This window comes from Molossus molossus, unplaced genomic scaffold, assembly GCF_014108415.1.
Source record: "Molossus molossus isolate mMolMol1 unplaced genomic scaffold, mMolMol1.p scaffold_m16_p_34, whole genome shotgun sequence".
Classification (NCBI taxonomy): domain Eukaryota; kingdom Metazoa; phylum Chordata; class Mammalia; order Chiroptera; family Molossidae; genus Molossus; species Molossus molossus.
The window spans coordinates 1,044,869-1,067,827 of record NW_023425371.1 but is presented as its reverse complement, the minus strand read 5'-3'; the positions used below and the strand labels follow the sequence as shown (position 1 = coordinate 1,067,827).

At 36.0% G+C, this 22,959-nt stretch overlaps 1 protein-coding gene across 15 annotated transcripts in view; it reads right to left on the bottom strand.

Moving 5' to 3' along the window:
* Positions 1 to 22,959, bottom strand: part of REV1 (REV1 DNA directed polymerase) — a 112,675-nt gene that overhangs the window by 30,087 nt on the left and 59,629 nt on the right. For 9 of the 15 annotated variants that reach the window (XR_004961984.1, XM_036281398.1, XM_036281402.1 and 6 more), the window contains 5 exons: positions 15,361 to 15,513; positions 11,605 to 12,311; positions 8,577 to 8,684; positions 7,046 to 7,162; positions 2,144 to 2,252 (listed from right to left, as the gene is read on the bottom strand). Coding sequence is in view for 10 of the 15 variants with exons in the window: in XM_036281398.1 (XP_036137291.1) it covers positions 2,144 to 2,252; positions 7,046 to 7,162; positions 8,577 to 8,684; positions 11,605 to 12,311; positions 15,361 to 15,513 (1,194 nt within the window). In the remaining 5 variants the exon portion in view is untranslated. Of the gene's footprint in view, positions 1 to 2,143; positions 2,253 to 4,065; positions 4,296 to 7,045; positions 7,163 to 8,576; positions 8,685 to 11,604; positions 12,312 to 15,360; positions 15,514 to 22,959 lie in introns of those variants that run through there. The other 6 variants (XM_036281403.1, XM_036281397.1, XM_036281408.1 and 3 more) reach the window with 5 other exon arrangements.

The following is a 22,959-nucleotide window of genomic DNA, read 5'->3' as shown; positions in this document are numbered from 1 at the left end:
TCACAAGTGGAAAATAATTATAAATATTTTATAATATACATATATGACACCCAGCCAGTGTGGCTCAGTGGCTGAGCATCGACCCATGCACCAAGAGGTCACCATTTTGATTTCCAGTCAGGGCACATGTCCTGGTTGTGGGCCAAATCCCCAGTGGGGGACATATAGGAGGCAGCCAGTCGATGTTCTCTCATCAATGTTTCTCTCTCTCTCTCCCTAAAATCAATAAAGAAGAAAAAATTAAAAAAAAAAAAATATATATATATATATAATTATACATATATGATGCTTTTTTTCTTAAATATCCTTTTATATAACAATTGGCAAAATTTTAAACTTGGTTAGATGATGTTGAGTTGTAAATTTTTGTTCAGATTAGACTTGCTGTAAAAAAAAACAACTTTAAATCGAGACTAAAAAATGTTATAAATATATAGCAAACCATTACCCTGTACACCTGAAATTACATCTAGATTTTTTCAATGAAAGACAAAGCCATAAAGATGCTACTTAACCTCTCTCAAAAACATACTGAAAAATATAACTGATAAAACATTGTTTTTATAAATTTTAAATTAAATACCTTAACACTTGCCAACAATGTGTAAATAAATGCCAGCTATGATATAAAGGTAAAAGTGTCTGTTTAGTTGTCAGGAAAGAAAAAAATAAATTAATCTTTTTAATCAATTCATTGTTACTCCCTCTTCTTTTACAACTATAATGGATTATTTTTAAATGACTGATTTTTTTATAAAAATATGCGAAACATATATATAGTATGTCTGTTTCTTCTTTTATTAAAACAGCCTGTAGAAATTAGGGTTTAAGGTAAGTCAAAGGTTGACAAAGTGGACAACTCTATAACTATAAGTGAAATTATGAGGTAAGCCAGTATGAAATTATTTATTTTTAGCTTAATAGGCAATCAAGTTTTAACATAATTTTTAAAAGACACTGAGTATTGCCCTGGCCAGTTTGTCTCAGCAGTTACAGCATCGGCCTGCGGTCCAGAGAGACCCGGGTTCGGTTCCCGCTGAGGGCGCGTACCTGGGTTGCAGTCTGTCCCTGGCCTTGGTTGGTCGTGCGGGTGGCAGCCACTCAATGTGTCCCTTTCATGTCGATCTTTCTCTCTCTTCCTCTCTCTCCCTCCCACTCTATCTGAACAAAAAATGGAAAAATGTCCTCGGGTGAGGATTAAAAAAAAGGACACTGAGTATTAAAGGGATTTTTCTCAGCTGTTAAAAGGAATGATTTAGAGTAGATGAACACTAAAGCCCTCTCCCATCCAAAAGTATCTAATTCTTTAATTCCATGCTTCAAAAGACAATGGTTTAAAAATGAGAGTAGGGTGGGGGTGGGGGGGTATCAATGGGGGAAAAATGAGGAACATCTGTAACAAAAACAAATAAATAAAAACAATGAGTATCCAATTTCTTTTGGTTTCCACTGTAGGACCTATAACTTGATCAGGAAATTATTTATTAAAAGTTATCTACATTTGTAAGGTAGAAAAAAACCCCACAAAAAAACCTGAAGGAATTAAGGCTAGAAACATTTCTTCCCATAATATGTTTGTAACATTTTTAAATCACAGGCCTGACTAGTATCTCTGAATCCACTTCCAAAGATTATACAAAAATAATTAAGTAAAATTAACCGTCCCGCACCTGGCCGTGTGGCTCAGTGGTTGAGCGTCAACCCATGCACTAAGTGGTTGCCGGTTTGATTCCCGGTCAGGGCACATGCCCAGATTGTGGACCCGATCCCCAGTGGGGGGCATGCAGGAGGCAGCCAATCGATGTTCTCTCTCATCGATGTATCTATCTCTCTCTTCCTCTCTAAAAATCAATAAAGAAAAAAAAATTAACCATCCTGCCTGGCAGGTGTGGCTCAGTGGATTAAGTCAGTCCATGGACTGAGAGGTCCCAGTCGATTACTGCTCAGGACACATGCCTGGGTTGCAGGCTCAATCCCTGGTAGTGGGTATGCAGGAGGCAGCCAATTGATTTCTCTCTCTCACATCTATGTTTCTGTCTCTTTCTCTCTTCCTCTATCTCTAAAAAAAAAAAAAAACTCAATAAAAACAATACAAAAAATTAACGGTCCTTAAGTTATTACAACACAGTTAATTTCTACGTACCTGGCTTCATAACTACAAGATGCAATTTCAGCCTTTGACAAAACAGAATCAATTCCATTAGTTTGTGCAGAATCTTGATTCTCCCACAGTGATGAATCTGGAATATCTGCTTTAAAAATAATAAAATTTAATGATTATATGTTAAAACTGTTTTTCCTTAACTTCCATTCAAGAAATATGTTTTCCATTTCCTTTCTTATACAAATAAATTTATAAATAAAAATAAATTTATATATAAGTTTAATAAATTCCAAATGTAGTTTATCGCCATTGGTATTTATATCCTTATTTAATAAAAGAAAATTTATAACTCTAGTTTGTTTCCATTAAGTTTTTCACTAGCAATCAGATAAAAACTTAGACTAAATTGAGAGTATTCTGTTTTAACAATAATTTTTAAAAATGTATCCAAAGCTAAATATTAAATATCCCTTGAACCCAGTCTCTTGAGATGGACAAGGATGAAAAGTGATCAGGAAGATGAACCCCCTTCCTATTGCCTTAGAAGGATTATGTAGCTCTCTGTAATGGGAAACAAGTTAATGGAAAATATAAATCTCTCTAAATGTTCTTTGCTGTTCCCTAGAAGAACTATCTGCAAAACTTAAAGCTAATTAACAACATGTTTAACAAACATCAAATTCCTACAAGTCATTTGATCTAACAGTAATTTAGTAGGTCTCATACCATAAAGAGGTTTCATCCTAAATTTAAGACTTTTCTTTTGAACATACATCAAGTAAAAGAGCTTCATAACATCATCCCCCCTTCCGGGAAATTCTACTTTTGGTTTAACAATGCATGTTCAATTAAACATTCAAGTGTGATCAGAATACCAACTACTTTATAGAACACAACTCTAGCCTAAATAGTACAGCTCACCAGTATCTCTTCACATCCAAACCAAACTGACAGCTTTACACATGAGTATAAAAGCAACACAGTCTAGGGAGCCTACGATCTACGGCCCCTTCACTTCCTTTGGATCACCTTCAGCTTTCCTAGTAATTGAGAAATAGATGAAAACACAACTTCAGTGACAGGTCTCTTGGATAATGCTGTAAGCTCCAAGAAGAATATGCTTCAAAAACACAGCCTCAGCTGTAAGTTCTATTATGAACAAAAATTCCATTAGTCAAACAAAACCAATATACACCACTTCAGCTAATTCTAGACAAACCTATTCTGAGTATACTGTAACAACACATAACTCACAAACTCAGCATTTCTCTTCAGTTTATTTCAGAGACGTAATTTCCATCGAAAATCAGCCAAGTTAAAGTACCACCAGAAAAACATGGCAAAGTGTCTAGCTTTGTGGACTAAAATAACTGTTCCTGGTTCGACTCCAGTAGTCAACATCTTTTTACAAACTATGCAACCCATACAAGTATTTCTGGATCCAGCACCAACACAAAGCATAAATGCAAACCAAACTCTGAGGACTGGCATCTTAATGAGGTCAAATGGCACTTGCATCAAATATAAAAACAGCAGAGTATATACCTGGAGCTGTGATTTCTGATTATACTGTGACTAACATGAGCTACAGTATGACAAATTAGGGACAGAATGCAGAGCAGAGTGTTTCTGAAGGGTCTTAGAAGACTACATATCAGCTTTAATAGTCCATTACTTAAAGCTGAAAATCTTCAAGAATTTCAGGACTGTGAGTATCACAGTTCAAGAGGCTGCTACTAAACAACAACAAAATGTTGAAGCTTGAACAGCCACAACCAGCTGCCTTTCAAAGGTATAACCATGAGTTATGCATTACAAGTTGGGGAGTTAGGTGACTTATATTTGAAGGGCTAATTAAATAAACTAAGATACCCATCTTGAAAATTACAGAAAACCATGCTTGAGGTGAGAACAATATCTGAGGTCCCTGCGCTCCCAAAGCCCTGCCTGAGAGGTAGCACCTGGGGTTCCTCTTGGCTGGGCTGGCTGACCTTTTCCACAGTGCAGCAGAGTACGTGGATCCCTCCACCAGCGGAGTGAGTTGCTTCAAGGGAGACTCGGGGAAATGCAGGGACACACTGTCCTCACTGGAGGGCAAGGTAGAGAACTGCTCATCAAAACTTGACAAACTAGACGGGCACATGGAGAATGTGGAGGAACGGTTGGAGAAATCAGAGGCCAGGACCCAAGTCTGTGAAAAAGAAATCGCTGAGAATAAATCTATGGCTAATACGATTTTAAAAACTGTTGTTCTTTAGAATGAACATTGAAGTTGCTGAAGGGATAGTAAACATCTGTACCCTGGAATCCAGGGAGGGATAAAAGGCCCAACCATGAAATCTCGAGTACAAAGGGAGTCCAGACAATGAGGGTCATCAATGAGAAGTGTCACTGCCGAGCACTGCTCAGGAGGCAGCTACCCAAGGAAGCCACGATGGAGAGGCCCTGAGAACGCTGTTAGATAAGAATCTCTGAATATGACAAGAAAATAAAGCTTTTACAAAGGGCTAAAGATGCTACTTGGTCTAAAACCGTGCCTAGACATACAAGTCAAAACATCAGAACTGAATTTTTTTAAAGTTAGTGTGCAGAAGCCAAAGATTCTAATTCCTATCTTAATCCTCAATATTTTCAAATTTGGTATAGTATCTAATAAGGACCCAGAGAAAGATAGGAAATAAAAAGGAAAGAGGAACAAAGGCATTGATAAAAAAAAGTTCTAAGTTTAGTTGCAACCAAACTTTATAATAAAGACAATCTATCCATTTTATATGTGATAAATATTTTGGTAAGCTCTTAATGGGTCAAAGGGCTTAGGACATAAAAGTGAATGACATGAAGAGAAAGAATATAAAATACAAAGTATCATATGCATCTTCTCTAGTGACAGGAAAATCTCTTTTTGACAGTTTTCAATGGCAAGTGAAATTTCAATATTTCTCCTAATATTTACCTTCCAGTTTACCACCCACACTAGAGGTGGAGGGATGTGAATTATAAAAGGTCATTACAATGTCATGAAAATCCAGCCAAGTTGATGAAGACAATTAAGTAACAAATGACAGTAAGTATTTAGTTAATAAACGTTTTATAATCAGATCATTTGTGAATGGAAGAAAAGATGTAAGAAGACTGGCTCTCTACTACACCTAAGAAACGTTTGCTTGACAAGGTCAAACTTACAGATGCAGACTGCTGAAATAAGGACGCATGTGGCAAACAAGATTCTACCCACTGGAGAAACTCTGAGTGCTGAGTAAGTGACCAGTATGCACATAATATTTTTTCTTTCTTTCAACATTCATTCAGGAAGTTTCCACTGAGTGTCCAATATGTGACAAGTATTGTGCATTTCCTTATGCTTCTCATTTGTTTTCCAGAACTTAAGATTTCATCTTTTTATTAATACCACACAGAAAATACAAAAAGAAAACCACAAAACCATTCTACCAATATTTAACAAACTACTCATGTTGTCAAATACCACAATACAACTAAATCTCAGTAAGTTCAATATATTCGCTGCCTCAATCTACTCATGACACCTGAAATGCTAGACTCTCAAAAATCCCTGAAAAGATTTAAAGACCAAGAAAAGCTTTCTGTAATCTGGAAAGTACAGACACACGTGAAACATAAAGATGTATCTACAATTATTATTTTTTATACATCATGTAAAACAGATGATCACAACCAACAAAAAGATTAATCCCAAAAAAAGTCCTTGGTGATATCCACTAGCTTTCCTTTCACTGAGATCATGGCTAAAATACACCCAAGGTTTTATAACTGAAGACTTAGAGACCTGAAATAATTGGAATGAAATTTAACCCATGCCTTCCATTCCGCTGTACAGCTAATTTCTGAATACTTTCTGATTAGTATTTTTCTTTTCTTTTTGATTAGCATTTTTCTGACAAACTCATTTTTAAAAAATTTTGACTTTGCAAACATCCATGAGGAAACTGATCAATGTCCAAGATTTTAATTTCTAAGCAAATATTTCTCAGGGAATTTACTCAGGAGGAAAACAACAACAAAAAAGAAATCTTAAGAGTACTTTGATTAATATAAATTTATGATTTTTATTTTATTAATTGCCAAAATTTAAGAGCCAGAGAAGTAAAAACATGTTTCTCACATGAAATAGGTTCAACAAAGATATGGGGAATAATTGTTGGTATTTATCTTCTTATTCCAAAACACTAAAGTTCTACTGTTTATTATTCCACTGCCTCATACAAATCTTTAGCAGCATTAACTTTAATGTCTTTACTAAATAACTAACAACTAACTCACGAGTCTAGAGGCTTCAACAAAATAATATCCATGTTTTTATCCCCAATCTAAATTTATACACAGCAAACTAATCACAACTTTTAAAACATTCTTCACTCTCTGTTCCAGGAAAATATCATCATCCAATTCAACAAAGCATAACTATAAACCAGTCGGTGGTATTATTACATTTAGACTTAAGATATCACTGACACCCTGGCCAGTGTGGCTCAATGGTTAGAGTGTCAGCTCAAGGACCAAAGGGTCTCACATTGGATTCCTGGTCAAGGGCACATACCTGGGTTGCAGGTTTAATCACAGGCCCTGGTTGGGGCATGTGTGGGAGGCAACCAATTGATGTGTCACTCTCACATCAATGTTTTTCCCTCTCTCTCTCTTTCTCTCTCTCTCTCTCTCTCTCTCACTCTCTCCCCCTTCTCTCCCTCCCTTCCACTCTCTAAAAAAAAAAAAAAATCAATGGAAAAAACTATCCTCAGGTGAGGATGAACAACAAAAAAGACATCACTGACACTTTAGAACACCTGACTAAAAAAGCTAATTACTTCAACTCTGCTTTCATTTCTGCAATGACAATACCAACAGCAAAATCCAGAAGTCTTCAACAGGAGCACTATGACTTCAAAGAGAGCTCATTATTTGTACCTGCTTTGCCTTTAAGGATTTTATTCTGGTAATACTGCCATTCCAACTGGGGGTTAGCTCCGGGACGTAAAGGTGCCCTTCCTGTGCCTCTGTTACTTGTAACAGCCACTGGTTTTCCTGGGAGAAAAATAATAAAATTTTTATAAAATCTAAGTACATGAATGTTAACAACACTAACAACATGTAAAGAAAAATATTTCAGAGTCCAGAGTGCTAACCATTACACAATGGAACAAGAAAAATATTTCAAACAATTTAAAAAATGTGACATTTTTTCTTTAGCTTTATTTAGGCAGCAACCCATAAAGGAGCTACTATCTTTAAAGATTATCAATCATCAGGCACAAACCATTTAAGTTTCTCATCATATCCCCAAAAGTAAACTATTGACAATTTTAATGCATTTATTCAACTTAAAACATTATTACCTAACTTTCCATGGTTTTTGTTTGGTTTCTTACAGTTAGAAAACACGCAACTCAGATTCTTGATTCAGATTGGAGAGGTAGGGAGAGAAGGAACTAACCAATCTTGGGTTTTTAGTATTTCTGATGTCAGAAAAGTAGGGTAATATCTAAACTAATCTAATTTTACAGCAGAAGACACAAAATAAATATGTATGCAGAGAAATCACAACCTGACCTACTATTTAATCAAATGTTGAATATATAGTCCTCAGTTTGGTTTCTAAAAATTTTTCATATATCACGTCCTTGTGTGTGTGTTGTTACAACAACTTCTAAAGCAATATAATTCACATAAATTTTACTGAATGCATCTGTTGTGAGAACAAAAATAAACAATGATAAAAAAGTCATGCATGGGCTAAAATAAATTCTTTTAACATTTAAATACTCCTTTCTAAGGTGAAGCAGCAACTACTTATGACAAAAATAAAGCCCTGGTTATTTAACCCCAGCAGCCTCGGTGCTTTCCTTAAGGGAAGAACTGACTCCAAAGAAAATGTATCTCTCAGACACGGAGAGAACCACTGAAAAATCCAGAATATTTTTTAAAGTACTGATTAGCTCACAAACAGCTGAAATTACATTAAAACAAAGACTACACAGATGACAACATATTTTAGTGATATTCAGTAACACAAAATTACAATTAAAATGTTGGAATGTTCACTATGTATTGGATACTTATTTATTTAAGAGGAAATATAGTGACCCAAATCTCAAAGACATATGCTACCATACAATTCCCATTTATTAACAAGGTAATAGTAAATATAGATAAAAATATGGAAAATGCCCAATGCAGATCCCTGCCTACATTAGTCTAAGATGACAGAACCTTCAGCTAAAAATGAGTTCTTCCCTAAAGACTTGATTACTATAAGGAGAAAAACTTTTCCAATTTCCCTATATCTTTCATGATGTAAGAGTCCAGAAAATTTAGAAGCAGAAATTGATTTTGCCAAGGAAAATTAGAAATATTTCTAAAAAAAAATATTTTGTGACCCTTAGAATATATATTTATAACAATATATCAACTTTCTGAAAACATAAACAAGAATACAGACCTTTGAGATCCGGTCTATTTCGTATACCCACTGATACAAAGAAGCAATCCATATCAACATGCATTATACAGCTCTGATGTCTGGGTGAACTCAATACTGACACATTTCCTAGAAGGAAAAAGAGAATGTTCAAAACCCAAACTAATTTTTAATATAAAAACAAAAAAGAGGTCTAGTTAACTTTACAAACTATATTTTTAAATGCTTACAAGCTGAAGTCTTAAATGATATAGAATCTATTATAATTTCTACCACCTCAAGAAAAGGCAAATTTCAGTTTCTTTGGCTCTAAAAGTAACTCAGATACAGATTGAGCTTTCAAACAGTTAAAATCTATTGTGAAAAATAGCACTTTCCCCCCCCTAGTCTATATTCTAAAAAAGTTAAAAGTTTGTCTAGCCCTGGCTGGTTTGCACGGCACTTGGACAGAAGAGTCGCTGGTTCAATTCCCAGTCAAGGGCACGTACCTGGGTTGCAGGTTCGATGCCTGACCCAGGTCAGGGTCATGCCAATCAATGTGTCTCTCTCTCAACAATGTTTCTCTCTCTCTTTCTCCCTCTCCCTCCCATTCTATTGAAGGTAAATGGAAAAATATCCTCCGGTGACGATTAACAACAACAAAAATGTTTGTCTAAATGCTTATCTTAGCATTTCTGCGTGTAACTTTATAAAAATGTATAAAGGTGTTTTCATATACTTAGTTCCATGGAGCTAAATAACTTCAGATGAACACGATTGCATGCGGTCTACAACCACTCCTTTCCTTGATAAAATAACAATAAAAATTGCTATTATTATTGAGTGCTTGATAGGTGTCAACCACTGTTGCAGGAGGTTTACATGTGAGAATTTCAACACTGCAAGATAGGTAACCTTATCACCTCTATTTTACAGATTTCAAATTTTTTAAGTTACACAGCCAGTAAGAGACTGAGCTGGCATCCAATTCCAGGCAGTCCGATTTCAGAGCCCTCAAACCACGACATGGTTGTTCTAAACGGACATACTTAAAAAATAGTTTAAGAAGCAAAAATCTGTGCATAAATTACCCTAGTGCCATTAAATGCTATTAAAAATCAGCTCTAAAGCTTACCACTTTTAAGGATGTAAAGGTGAGTGTTCTCTCCTAAGGACTCTGGCTTCTAGTAGTGATCACCTTGAGTAACAGGTAGTCATTGGGGTTATTGTAACTCTAATTCATCCACAACCAGAGCTTTCCTCCACATCAGTCTCATCCTACCCTTTTCTCTAGTCTTCCAAGATACATGGTCTTAGAAATAAGACCCCTGAGCTTATAAAAAGTTCTGATCTCATAAAGGAGTTTTCCTCTGGTATATTTAAGAATACTAGTAACTGCCCTGGCTGTCTGGTTCAGCAGTTATAGCCTTGGCCCTCCGACCAAAGGGTTTCGGGTTTGATTCCAGTCAAGGGCAGGTATCTGAATTGCAGGTTTCATCACTGTCATGTGGGAGGCAACCAATCGAGATATGTCTCTCTTACATCAATGTTTCTCTCTTCCCCTCCCTTCCTCTCTCTCTAAAAATCAATGGAAAAAATGTCCTCGGGTGAGGATTAACAAAAACAAATGAACAAACAAAGAGAATACCAGTACTGAAGGATTCTCTTCACAACCGGCTTCCAAAAACTTACATCTACTGCCAAAAAGGTTCAGACTACCCCATTTACTAAATTGTGACTGTGAAAGCATTTATCTAGTTGTGTGTGCAAGGCACTGAGCCTTTGTTATCTTCCTTAAACTCACAACCCCACCAGGTGAGCATGATGGACTATCACTCCACTGCAGAGGAAACTGAGACTCAGAGAGGTGAGCTGATGTGCCCATGGTCCTGCTTCCTGAAGGTAGCCGAGTCAGGATTTGGGTCAGGCTATGTTATCTAACTCCAAAGCCATGCACTTCTTGCTACTCTCTATATTACCTTGAGAAATGATTTATAAAATTAATCTTAATTATAATTCTATTGTATAAAAAGCATTATACAAACATAATGTAAACAACCCAAAAGAATGGTTTTAAAGATTCTAGTACAGAATGTACACACCAAATAACTACTGAATGCTTTCATATAAAAATTTCTTTTTTTCCCATTCATGTAACTAATTCATAAGAACTCTTTGAAGTTTTCAAAATTCAATGACCTTTAGGTTACAAGGCCAAAGCATGATGTCAAGATAACCTAATACCTATAACATTATTCGGAAATATTTCAGAAATAACAAAAAAACACTTAGGAATTAATTGAACAGCAAAACATAACAGAAAAAACCCGTATGGAGAGGCTCCATCACTTTCCAGAACAGAACCATGAGCTTCTCTCTGTACCTCAGTTTCCACAGCTAAAATTAGATATTCTCAGAGATCCCATCTCCTGGAGTGGAGAAGAGGGGGGAATGAATAATCTGTAAAAGGCAACTAAAAGCTCAAACCAGATACCAATTTATAATAACTGCTACAGAACTATAGCTTGTTGTTATTGGTTTTGTTTTTGATAAGTATTTAAAAAAAAATACAATTAACCAATCTACTTATATGTGAAAATACTTAATCTCACTAAAAGTTCACCACTGCAATTATAATAGCTATGTCAAACTTATTTAATTACTTAAAAATCATTATGATGCAAGCTTTTAGAAATTAACAGTTACTCTTACCAAACCAATTCATTCTTACAGGAGTTTAAGCACTAAGCATAATACATGTTATATTTTACATAGTTCAAAACTTCAACAACCGATAAGGTCTACATGAGGAATGGATGTTGAAAACCTTGTTTAAATTGGCTTAAAAATGTCAGTTAGCAACACTTAAATCTAATTTTATAAAAAAAATTTCAATAAATAAGAAAGTGTTCTATATTCTGTTATACTTACTGTAACTTACATAACCTGATATTCCCAAAGCCTTTTATATTATGAGAGCTTAGTACTCATCAGAATACCAATGATAGCTTAAGGACAAAATGATCAAGCATGGTTGTTTACTAAGAAAACAATTTTAGTAAGTATCTACCTGTGTCAGTTACAACAAGTGCAGACCTGCCTGTTTTCATTTTTTTTAACTTTTCCCTTCCTGGGAAGATACCACTACTTTGTCTTTGTAGGGTATTGACAAACTCAGTCAATTCACACTTCCACATTGATATGTGATGCAATCTTGAATGAGAATAGAAGTCTGAAATAAAACTGCAGTCTGAGGGTCTGGATGGCACTGAAGGTGCTGCCTTGCTAAGAGTAGGTACTGAAGTGCTTTTTGTGCTTGAAGGCCCCTGAACAGTGGAGTGGTGAGCACCATTTATTTTAGTGTTCGTGTGCAAAGATGATAATGAGAAGGAATTAGTTCTGTGTGGATTCCGCAAAGCATCTGTGTTCCTGGTGCTTTGTTGTGACAGCTGCACACTGCAGTCTCTGAAGTCGGTGCTGCTGTTCTCAGCCTTCTCCTCCTCCTGGGTGGAGTCTGGGGAAAGCCTACTGGCAACACTGTTGCCCACGGGCACCCAGCAATCCTGTGTGTTTAAGGCACCATTAGAGCTATGAGTGTGGCCATTAAAAATGGCAGGGCCGTCTCTGTGATGCGGAACCCCGTTCTGTTTCCTTCCCGGGAAAATCTGCTCCAGCTCCACGAAACTGCAATCACTATTTACATCTTCTTCATTCCAACTGTTCATTCCATTTGCTTTGACTTCCGTTTCTGTCTCAAGCTTCTTAATAATGTGATTTCTAAAGCAGGAAAAAAATTGTTCTTAAATTAACATCTTATTTTCAAGCTACAATAATTTTTCATTTAAACACTGTCTTGGTGATACATTTTGATATTCCACCTCCCTGCAAAAAGAAAATGGAAAAATTAAGCCACAAGTTTTATATTCTTTTTCTTCCAACAAAAGGACAATTCTTTGCTAAACCAAAGTAGCAAGATAACTAGGAAAACTAGACCATTCACAGCCTTCTCATTTTTTTGAATCTTCAGACACTCCCAAAGAGGACATACACTGGAATGCTTTTAAGGTTAAGAAAAATCCAAATAACTATTTTCAACTACTCTTCACACCAAAAATTAATTGGAATCCATAAGCTCTAAATAGTCAGTTTGTAGCACAGAGTCTGGCATGTACTAGGTAGTCAATAAATATTTGCTAAATTAATGCAATATGAGTAACTCCCATAAAAATGGGCAAGAAAGTTTGAGATCTTAATTCCTCCTTTTAATTTCAGTTTTATGTAAGGCATTTTTCAACACATTAAATCCAATACTGCTACAATACAGAGGCCAGTATTAGTTTTACTCAAGACAAGACTGACAAACCATATTCATTAATCCATTAAATGGGCCAACAGCTGCACAGGTGGATAAAAAGAACCAGGTCAATGTGTATGAATAATTCAGTAAAATTTACACCTAGAAAAATGAGGACACTTGCCCTAGTAATGAGGAAAATGGCATTTCATTTCTAACAGAAGCATATTTAGATGCCAAGGTGGTGCAAGGCAATCTGGACCACGTTTCCTGATGACAGGTTTATAAATGCAGGACCTATGACAAATGTTATGCTAAATTCTCATCCTGGCTTCTCTAGATGTTTGCTTGGTAATGCTCTGTAATAAAGACAAAATTAATTTGCATCCACAAGAATCACCTAAGTAACAAAAACATAAACTACAGAGCAATAATTTATCCTTAGAAATGTCCACAGTACTAATCTAATTACATTTCTGGCTCCAGGTGAGGGTACCTAGGTGTAGGTGAGATTATCCTATATTACCAAGTTTAATTAACCTAAAGTCCCTCATCCTAATACCAACATGGTGTATCACTAATGGTAGTCTGAATACACAGAAAAGTCACAGAAGCCATAGGCAAAACATTACCACCCATTTCTGGGTTGGCTCTGGCTCTGGCTCTGGCTGACCACCTCATGGAATATGACCGCCAACTCTGAGTAGATCCAATCCTCACAGATGATCATGGCCAATGAAAGGGAAAAAGAAAAACAGCTGGAAACAATTCAAAAAGGAAGGAATGAAAACCTAATTTGTTACATGTCAGAGAAAGTCTGGCCCTTGAGATAAAGAGAGAGCAAGGGAGCAAAAATCACACAAAAGAAGTTCAAAAAAATTTGTAAAATGTACTAAAAATAGCGGAAAAAAAAAGATCACAGTAAGGAACAAAAGTTAGAAAAGTCTTAACATCTACTTTTCTGTGTCACCAATATTAAGATTTTTTACTTGTTTACCAGCAACATATGCAACAGAAATACAAATATCAGCAGAAAACACCTTTCTGTTTTTCAGTCTAGACAGTAAATATTTACAAAGTAGCTGTACTGGAAATATATCATTGGTGTATATACATATATTAGTCAATAGTACAGATAAATTTTTCCTAAACTTGACACAAAGAATTTCAAAAAACACATATAGTCCCCCCTTATCTGCAAATTCACTTTCCAGTTTCAGTTACCCAAAATCAGCTGTGATCTGAAAATATCAGATGGAAAATTCTAGAAATAAACAATTCATAAGTTGTAAATTGAGCCTCATTACTGAGGCATTTTATCATCTCACATCATAAGGGTGAGTACAGTACAATAAGGTATTTTATAGAGAGACAGACCTTATTCACTAAACTTTTATTACAGTATCTTATGATTAGTCTATTTTATTATTAATTATTGTTAATCTCTTATTGTGCCTAATTTATGAATTAAGCTTTATCATAGGTATGTATGCATAAGAAAAAACAGAGTATACATAGAATTTGTAGTATCTATGGTTTCAGGCATCATACACTGGGGGTATTGGAAAATAATCCCCTGCGGATAAGGGTGAACTACTGTATCCATTTTTCTACTTTTATTAGTGTAAGAAAAATATATGAAGTTATATATTCAAAAAGGTTTTCTGATATTACTTGTACATCTTCACGGTACTAAAAAAATTAAAAGTTTTGGGTAACACGAAAACATCTGAATATGCTTATAAATGTTCTTCATAAGTTAAAGAACAAACAACAACAAAAACAACAGAAGGCAGTGATATTGTATTCTCCCAGGTTAGAGTCCTGGTGTTTTGGAAAAGATATCCAACTCCCAAAGCAAGCAATTTACTAAACAAGGAGAAGGCTGCTTATGATAATGAACCACCTGATACACAAGTTAAGGTAACACACCAATTAATTTGAAACCAATTTACCCATGATTATTGCAATTAAAGCTTAAATCAATATATTTTTTTAAATCAGTCACATGGAATAAACTCTAGATTCACCTCTAACTCTATAACATCTGGGGTCACTAATTAAACTTTTATTGATATAAATATTGATAAAAATATTTACGTATTTAGAATTGTTATAAATTTGGGATTTTTAAAAAATAACACGGAAATGTTGACATTTTGTAATTGTCTTTCTATGCATGGTACGTAACAAAGTAGAGCTGGCATAATTAATCCAATTTTTGAGAAAGCAATATTGTTGTGTGGAAATTACTTGCAGAAAAATTGATGGAAAATTTTATTTCTAATAATTTGAAGTTCATTAGTTTAACATGGGAATCTAAAACAACTGAAAATCCTTCCCTGTACACATTTTTTATAAAACTTTCATGATAAAATAATTTTTAGGTAAGACACCCACATACCTATTTCAACATGTTTAAAACAGATGAACGGCCGGCTTATATAATCGTTTCTATCTTCAGCAGAGCCGAAACTATACCCACTGCTAAAAGCCAGATTTGTAGTATATTACCACTCTAGACAAACTTACACCCTGTTGTTGAGCTGTTTGGCTCTACTGCTTGGACCAGGCACCGGGTCCTCAGGTTTGCATACAGGATTGAAGTTGAGACCTTTCTGCACAGTAGACTGCTTGCTGTACAGCTGGTAGGGAATGTAGGACAGGAGTCGTCCAGCTTTGATGCTGCAACAAAAAGTAACAGCAACTTAAGAGTTCAATACTTGGAGGAAATGAGCTTTCCATGAAAAAATCAATGTTTTTTATGATGGGAGTATTTCACCAACAAGCCATCTTTCCTATTAGTCTTTCTCCCTCTGTCTTTGTGGTCCTAATAAAATATAATCTTACTTTGAAGAATAACATTCCATCCACAAAAAGATACACACCAGAGATTTTAAAAATCAGTGGCCAACAGCCCTGGCCGGTTTGGCTCACAGTTGGAGTGTCAGCCCGCAGACAAGAGAGACCTGGGTTTGGTTCCCACTAGGGGCGCGCACCTCGATTGCGGTTTGTCCCCAGTTCCTGTTGGGGTTGTGTGGGTGTCAACCACTTGATGTGTCTCTCTTGCATCGATGTTTCTCTCTCTCTCTTCCTCCCTCTCTACTTCCCACTCTATCTGAAGATGGATGCAAAAATGTCCTCAGATAAAGATAAATTAAAAAAAAAAAATCACTGGCCAACAATCCTACATGAGGAAAAAAAACAACTATAGAGTAGAATGGAAAAAGTTTGGAGTTGGACTAATTAATATTTTTATTTTGACTTTAATATTGAGCACAATTTTCTCTCAAATAATTGTACGATCATTAAAGCTTTCTCAAATCCCATCTCACATATTAAGTTTTCCCAAAATAAGTAAACTGGACGAGGTTTCCCAATCTCCACAATTCATGTTAGGTCTAGTAAATGTAAAAAATTGTGAAATTTAAAAAAAAAAAAGGGACAAAATAAGGAACCTCAACTTTAAGAGTAATAAATAATTTATACTATTTTAATAAGAATGATAGAGACAAGGCCATTTGAGGATATAAACTCTACGAGGACAGAAGTTATCATAATATCCTTTTCCAAATGTTCACTACATATCAAACGTAACCAGTAAAAACCAGGGCAATTCCAGTATTATAATACTAGGTGGTACTGGCACATTAACTGACACTCCCAAACACCTATTCTTTTGTACTTCAGAACTAAAACTAATTTAATCTGATTTTTGCTTTCTAATAAATGTAATATATGGTTGTTATACCATTTAAAATATTTTCAATTTAAAATTTAAAATAGTCAACCAATATACTTATGCACATCCAAATTTAAAACAGGCTCCTAAAGTATCAGGAAAAATTTCTAAACACATCTCTGGCTATAAACCTAAAATGTACACTAGAAAAACCACTTTTTATTTATTTAGGAAAAAATTAATAACAGACTAAATATACTTTTCTTATTATGTCATAAATCCAAGAGTTCTGACATTTAATTTTCTCAAAGGGCACTGCACAAAACATTAAAAAATGACTGAAATGGCTAACAAAAAAAGAATTTAAAATACTGAGTCAACACTGAACATAAAAAACAGTGATGGTATATGCTAAAAATGAAACTATAGAATGTTACAGACTATGTCCTTTATGTGATTATATCAATATGTATTTAGTAATTCTACCCAAAGTACCTACTGTATCCAAATGCTACAACTACACAATTATGATGGAAAAGAACATAACCAATGACATTTTCATTTACCTAAATACTATCAGACTGTTACTTTTATCAAGATTACAGATTATATTCAAATATTAGAATCAAAATCCTAAAATTAGACCATGTATTAATTTACTTTATTCTTTATCAAACTTTTCTTCCTTTAACAGTTGGTCTCAACTGCCTGACTATGGATCTCTCTTCTAATAGTATTATGTATCTCATCTGTTTCCCCTACCTCAGACGTAGAGGTACTTAATATGTGAAGTAGAACTCTAACATTAGCCTCAACCTGTTCATCACATATAACTAAGGGATAAGCAGGGAGTGAAACTATATCTGATGTGCCAGGTGCCCATGTGAAGTAAGACCAAAGAGCAATGAGAAGAGAAATTGCCCTATCATCATGCTTGCTTCTCCCACCCTGCTGACAGCATGATGGGGTGATAGTCTTTCAAGGTGTTCTCTATGGTCAATACTGATCACACACAAAGTAAGATTGGGTCCCACTGCTAACGAGCCATGTCACCCAGAATTTAGTCTTATATAACTAAGTCTATGGAGACTAATACAAAATAAGAGAGCCAATTTAAATACTGCAGGTCTCAAATCAGACACCCTCAGAGATAACTGGTAAAAGGAATTAAAGCCCAATGCACAATACGAATGTTCGACAAGAAATTCTTTTCATTTGAAGCCCAAACCACTATCAGTTGTACCCTCTTTATTATCCCTGCTTATACACTTATTCACCTACAGAGATATGAACAGAAACATTATCTGAAAGTTTATTTTTAAAAGACATTAAAAAAAAAATCTCAGGGTTGGACAGCTACATGTAAAGAAATGAAGCTAGACCACCAACTTACACCATATACAAGAATAAACTCAAAATGGATAAAAGACTTAAATGTGACTCGTGAATCCATAAAAATCCTGGAAGAAAATGTAGGCAACAAAATATCAGATATCACATGCAGCAGAATTTTCACTGATACAATGCCTAAGGTAAGAGAAACAAAGGGAAAAATGAACACATGGGACTACATCCAACTAAAAATCTTCTGCACAGCAAAAGAAAACCATCATAGTGGAAAGGGACACAGCAGTAGGGTACAGACTAACAAACCTCAGAAGAGGGGGTGAGGTGGGGTGAGGGAAGAGAAAACCACAGAACTTATATGCACGTATGAGGAACCAATGGACACAGACAATTCTGGAAATGGGGTGTGTTGGGAGGAGGGTGTCAATGGGGGAAAAAGGAGAAACATCTGTAACAAAATTCATTAATTTAAAAAAATTTTTTTAATAAAAATAAAAAAAATCTCTCAGGGGCCCCACCAGAGTGGCTCAGTTGGTTGAGCCACTAAAGGTGGCCAGTTCAATTCCAGGTGAGGGCACATACCTGGGTTGCAGGTTCAATCCCTGGTTGGGGCAGTACAAAATGCAACTGATCAATGTTTCTCACATTGATGTTTCTTGCGTTCTCTCTCCCCCTTCTTTTCTCTAGGCATGTTCTCAAATAAGGATTAAAAAAAAACAAATCTCTCAATGATTAATTTCTAGTAAGATTTAAATTTCACTGCTTATCCTAAGCACAAAGGAACCCTACCTATTTACATTTTCTACTATTCTTTTTACCAAAAAAAAAAAAAAAGAACCAAATATCAAAATCCAAATTTCAAAACCAAAAGGAGCTTTATGGTTTCTTTCTCCTTTTTGTTTTAATCCTCATCTGAGGAAAAGATTTTTTCTTTTTTATTGATTTTAGAGAGATGAAGGGAGGGAAAGAGAGAGAGAGAGAGATACATTAATGTGAGAGAGAAACATGCCTCACCTAGGGATTGAACCCACAACCTGGGTATATACCCTGGCCAGAAAAATAATCTTTTGTCAATCTTATGGGACGACTCTCCAACCAAGACACCCAGCGAGGACAAAAGATGGTTTCTTTATATACTGAGCTTTCCATGTACTATACACTGAAAATATATTATGATATATATAAGAATTTACATTCTCTGCAATGGGTCAGACACATATTAACTGCAAGTGAAATATTCATCTACTTTGAGGAGTCTTTTTTTTTTAAATCCTCATGCAAGGATATTTTCCCACTTATCTTCAGATAGAGTGGGAAGGAGAGAGAAGGGAATATCAACATGAGAGAGACATCGACAGGTTGCCTTCCACATGACCCAGACCAGGGCCGGGGACCGAACTGCAACTGAGGTACATGCCCTTGACAGAATCTGGTCCAAGGGCCAATACTCTAACTGCTGAGCCAAACCGGCTTGGGCTACTTAGGGGAGTCTTAATTCTTGCTTTATCCTACAGCCCAGACCCACTCAAGTTACCTCTAAAACCAAACTTTGTATCTAACAGTTCTCTAAATCATATCCTATTTCTATCAACTGACAATGAATTTACACTGACAGTTATAACCAGATTTGGGAAAATTTTATAATAATTAAGATACAATAAAATCCTCACTACATTAAATTGCTATTCCAAACTTTTTCTTCTAGCCTGTAGTATCAGCACTTTACTTTTTATCCTCACCCGAGGACATTTTTTTTGCATTTATCTTCAGATAGAGCAGGAGGGAGAGAGGAAGAGAGAGAAACATTGATGTGAGAGAGACACATGGAGTGGCCGCCACCCACACAACCCCATCCAGGGCCAGGGACAAATTGCAACCGAGGTACATGCCCTTAGCGGAAACTGAACCCAGGACTCTCCAGTCCGCAGGCCGACGCTCTAACCGCTGAGCCAAATGGACCAGGGCAGTATCAGCACTTTATATGAAGCAATTCTGCCCATCAAATGTGTTTATGGTTCCAGTCAATGTCCAAGTTACATTCTATTAGAAAACCAGTGTCTAACACTGGCCTACGCACCCGCCCATCAATTCAGGCATCTATCTTCTTCCATATTAAAAGGTGAATTTAAGGCAAAAAAAAAAAAGGGATCTAATGATGAGCTAAAGGAAAACTGAGCTGTTTCTGCCCATTATACCATTAAGCAAAAATCATCTTTATGCAATAAAATTAAAATTCCCTTTGCCCTACCCCCATTACCTAAACTATCCAACCTCTCACTAAGACACCATGAACTAAGAAAAAGAAATAAACAGTTATGAAAATATATATACGACATCTTGTCCTTTCTCCGATGGGGTCCAGTTTGTTTTTCACACAGATACTGAGAATTAGACTATTCATTTTTTAGCTCCAAAAGACTGAGACTATATTTTCTATCAAAATATTACCTACGAGTCAATGGGGGTGGGGTGGGGGTGTCCTGAAATTCATGTGTTGGTTAGTCAGCCAAATACAAATAATTTTAGAATTCTGTAGTGCTGTGAGAGAAAAATGTAAATGACATCAAATTTTTTTTTAAAAAAAGCCAAATTTATACCAGAAACTGGAGCCATATACATTTTCTATGAAGAATTGAAGCAAGACACAAAAACATAAGGGAAAATGAAAACGATCATGAGAGATAAAGTGTTTTTTTTTTTAATTTTTAATTTTTTTTATTAATTTATTTTTGTTACAGATGCTTCTTTTTTCCCCATTGACACTCTCCTCTTCATCCCGCCAACCCCGTCCCCAGCTCTGTTGTCATGTCCATCGGTTATGCGTACATGCATGTAAATTCTGTGGTTTATCTCTTCCCTCCCCCGCCCCCTCTTCTAAGGGTTGTCAGTCTATACCCTATTTCCACGGAGAGATAAAGTTTTATTTGAGTTAAATAAGCACTCTAATATTTACATGGAATATAATTAGAAACAAAGTTTTAGCCAATATGAAGTATGAGCTCTTCGGAGTATCTGAGTATATGACAAATATGCTAATATATTATTGTTTGGGAGCTTAAAACGAAAGGACAAACTCTACTGAGCTTCAGTCACTCCCACTAGAAGACCCCAAGGGGTTGGCATGAACTGGAACAATGGAGACCACACTCTCCATTCACAGCAGAACCATGACAACCTAACCACAGGAGAGAGGCAGGTTCCCATGCTAAAAAGACAACACAGAATGAACAACAACAAAAACAATGCTGACCTGTAATAACTTAGGACAATGTTTTTAAACTGTTCACTAGTAGCTTGATGAGAAGTGGGGTGGATCACAGCAGCTTCTCATTTACTCTATACTTTAAATCTCAATATCAAATCATCTCAAGAAAAAGAGAATGACAAAAGTTTGAAAATCACTAACTTATACTATATACAAGCAAGTGTAGGACTTTCAAGGTAGAGGTTTCAGTAAAATAATTGATCTCATAACTTACACACTAATGCACTCAGGCTTCTCATTAAAGGACTTTCCTGCCCCTTAACAGTCATGGCTTTACAATCATCCATATGTACACTGACTCAGGTTTCATGGCAGAGACAGACACCAGGGAATTCTCATCAAAGCAAAGTAATCACCCCATACACTTATAATGGTAGTTGCTTTTTAAACTGCTCAAACTAAAAATGACAAAGCTAATTATAGAAGAGAATATCTTGTATCGTGCAATAGACAGCTAATAATATAATGTTTAAAATTTTAAGTATAATAAAATCTCATTAAACTATCACTAAGGAGTAGCTGGCCAGGTAGCTCAGTTGGATAGTGCATCATCAGATATAACCGAGGTTGAGGGTTTGATCCCCAATCAAGGCACATACAAGATACAAGAAACAACCAATGAATGCATAAATAAGTGGAACAACAAAACGATGTTTCTCTTTCTTACTCAGTCTCTCTACTTTCCTCTCTCTAAAATCAATAAATAAAAATTTTGAAAAAGCCCAATAAGTGTGGCTCAGTTAGTTGAATGTCATCCCATGTACCAAGAGGTTGCTGGTTCAATTCCTGGTCAGGCCACATGCCCAGGTTGCGGGATCAATCCCAAGTGTGGGGTGTGCAGGAGGCAGCCGATTGATATTTCTCTCTTAGTGTTTCTATCTCTCCCGCCATCCTCCTTTCTCTCTGAAAAAAAAATTCAATAAAACATTTTTAAAAAAGAAACACCACCCACTGAGAAGAAATGAACAAGTTTGAGATTAGAATGTGAAAGAAAACAGTACTCTGATTTAATCAAAAGGATTCAATACTATGATATAGTAGACATTGAGCATTTATTTTCTATATTAAAATATATGCCCAGCCCAGCCATTGTGGCTCAGTGGTTGAGCTTCGACCCATGCATCAAGAGGTCACCAGTTCAATTCCCAGTCAGGGCACATGCCCAGGTTGTGGGCCCAATCCCCAGTGAGGGACATGAAGGAGGCAGCCAACTGATGTTCTCCCTCATGGATGTTTTTCTCTCTCTCCCTTCCTCTCTCTCTAAAATCAATAAAGAAAAAAAAAAGATGCCCAGACCAATCCTTTCCACATGGGCCAATTCACCTATAACAAGATGAATGAAATGTCAAAGAGCAGGCACAAATAAAAGTCAGAAAATCTGGACTCTGAATCCTGCTGTTCTTGGGCAAAATTCTGTTGTTGTTAATGCTCACCCAAGGATATTTTTTCTAGAGAGTGGAAGGGAAGGGTAAAGAAGGAGAGAGAAAGAGAAACATCGATGTGAGAGAGAGACACTTCAATTGGTTGCCTCCCACATGACCCTGACCTGGGCCAGGGACTGAACCTGCCACCCAGGTACATGCCCTTGACCAGGAATCAAACCCAAGACCCTCCAGTGGGCAGGCCAATGCTCTACTGAGCCATGCCGGTCAAGGCTGTCCTTTAGTTATTTAATAACAGATGGTTAAGCTTGACTTCAAACTAAAATAAAATCCATTAAAGTTAATTTCAAAACTTAAAACAGCCAGTTACTTATTCTATTGTATTACCGCTCTAGCTGCAATCAGGGCAAGAAGGAAGAGCAGGTGTAAAGTAAACAGCTGTCATGAAAACCATC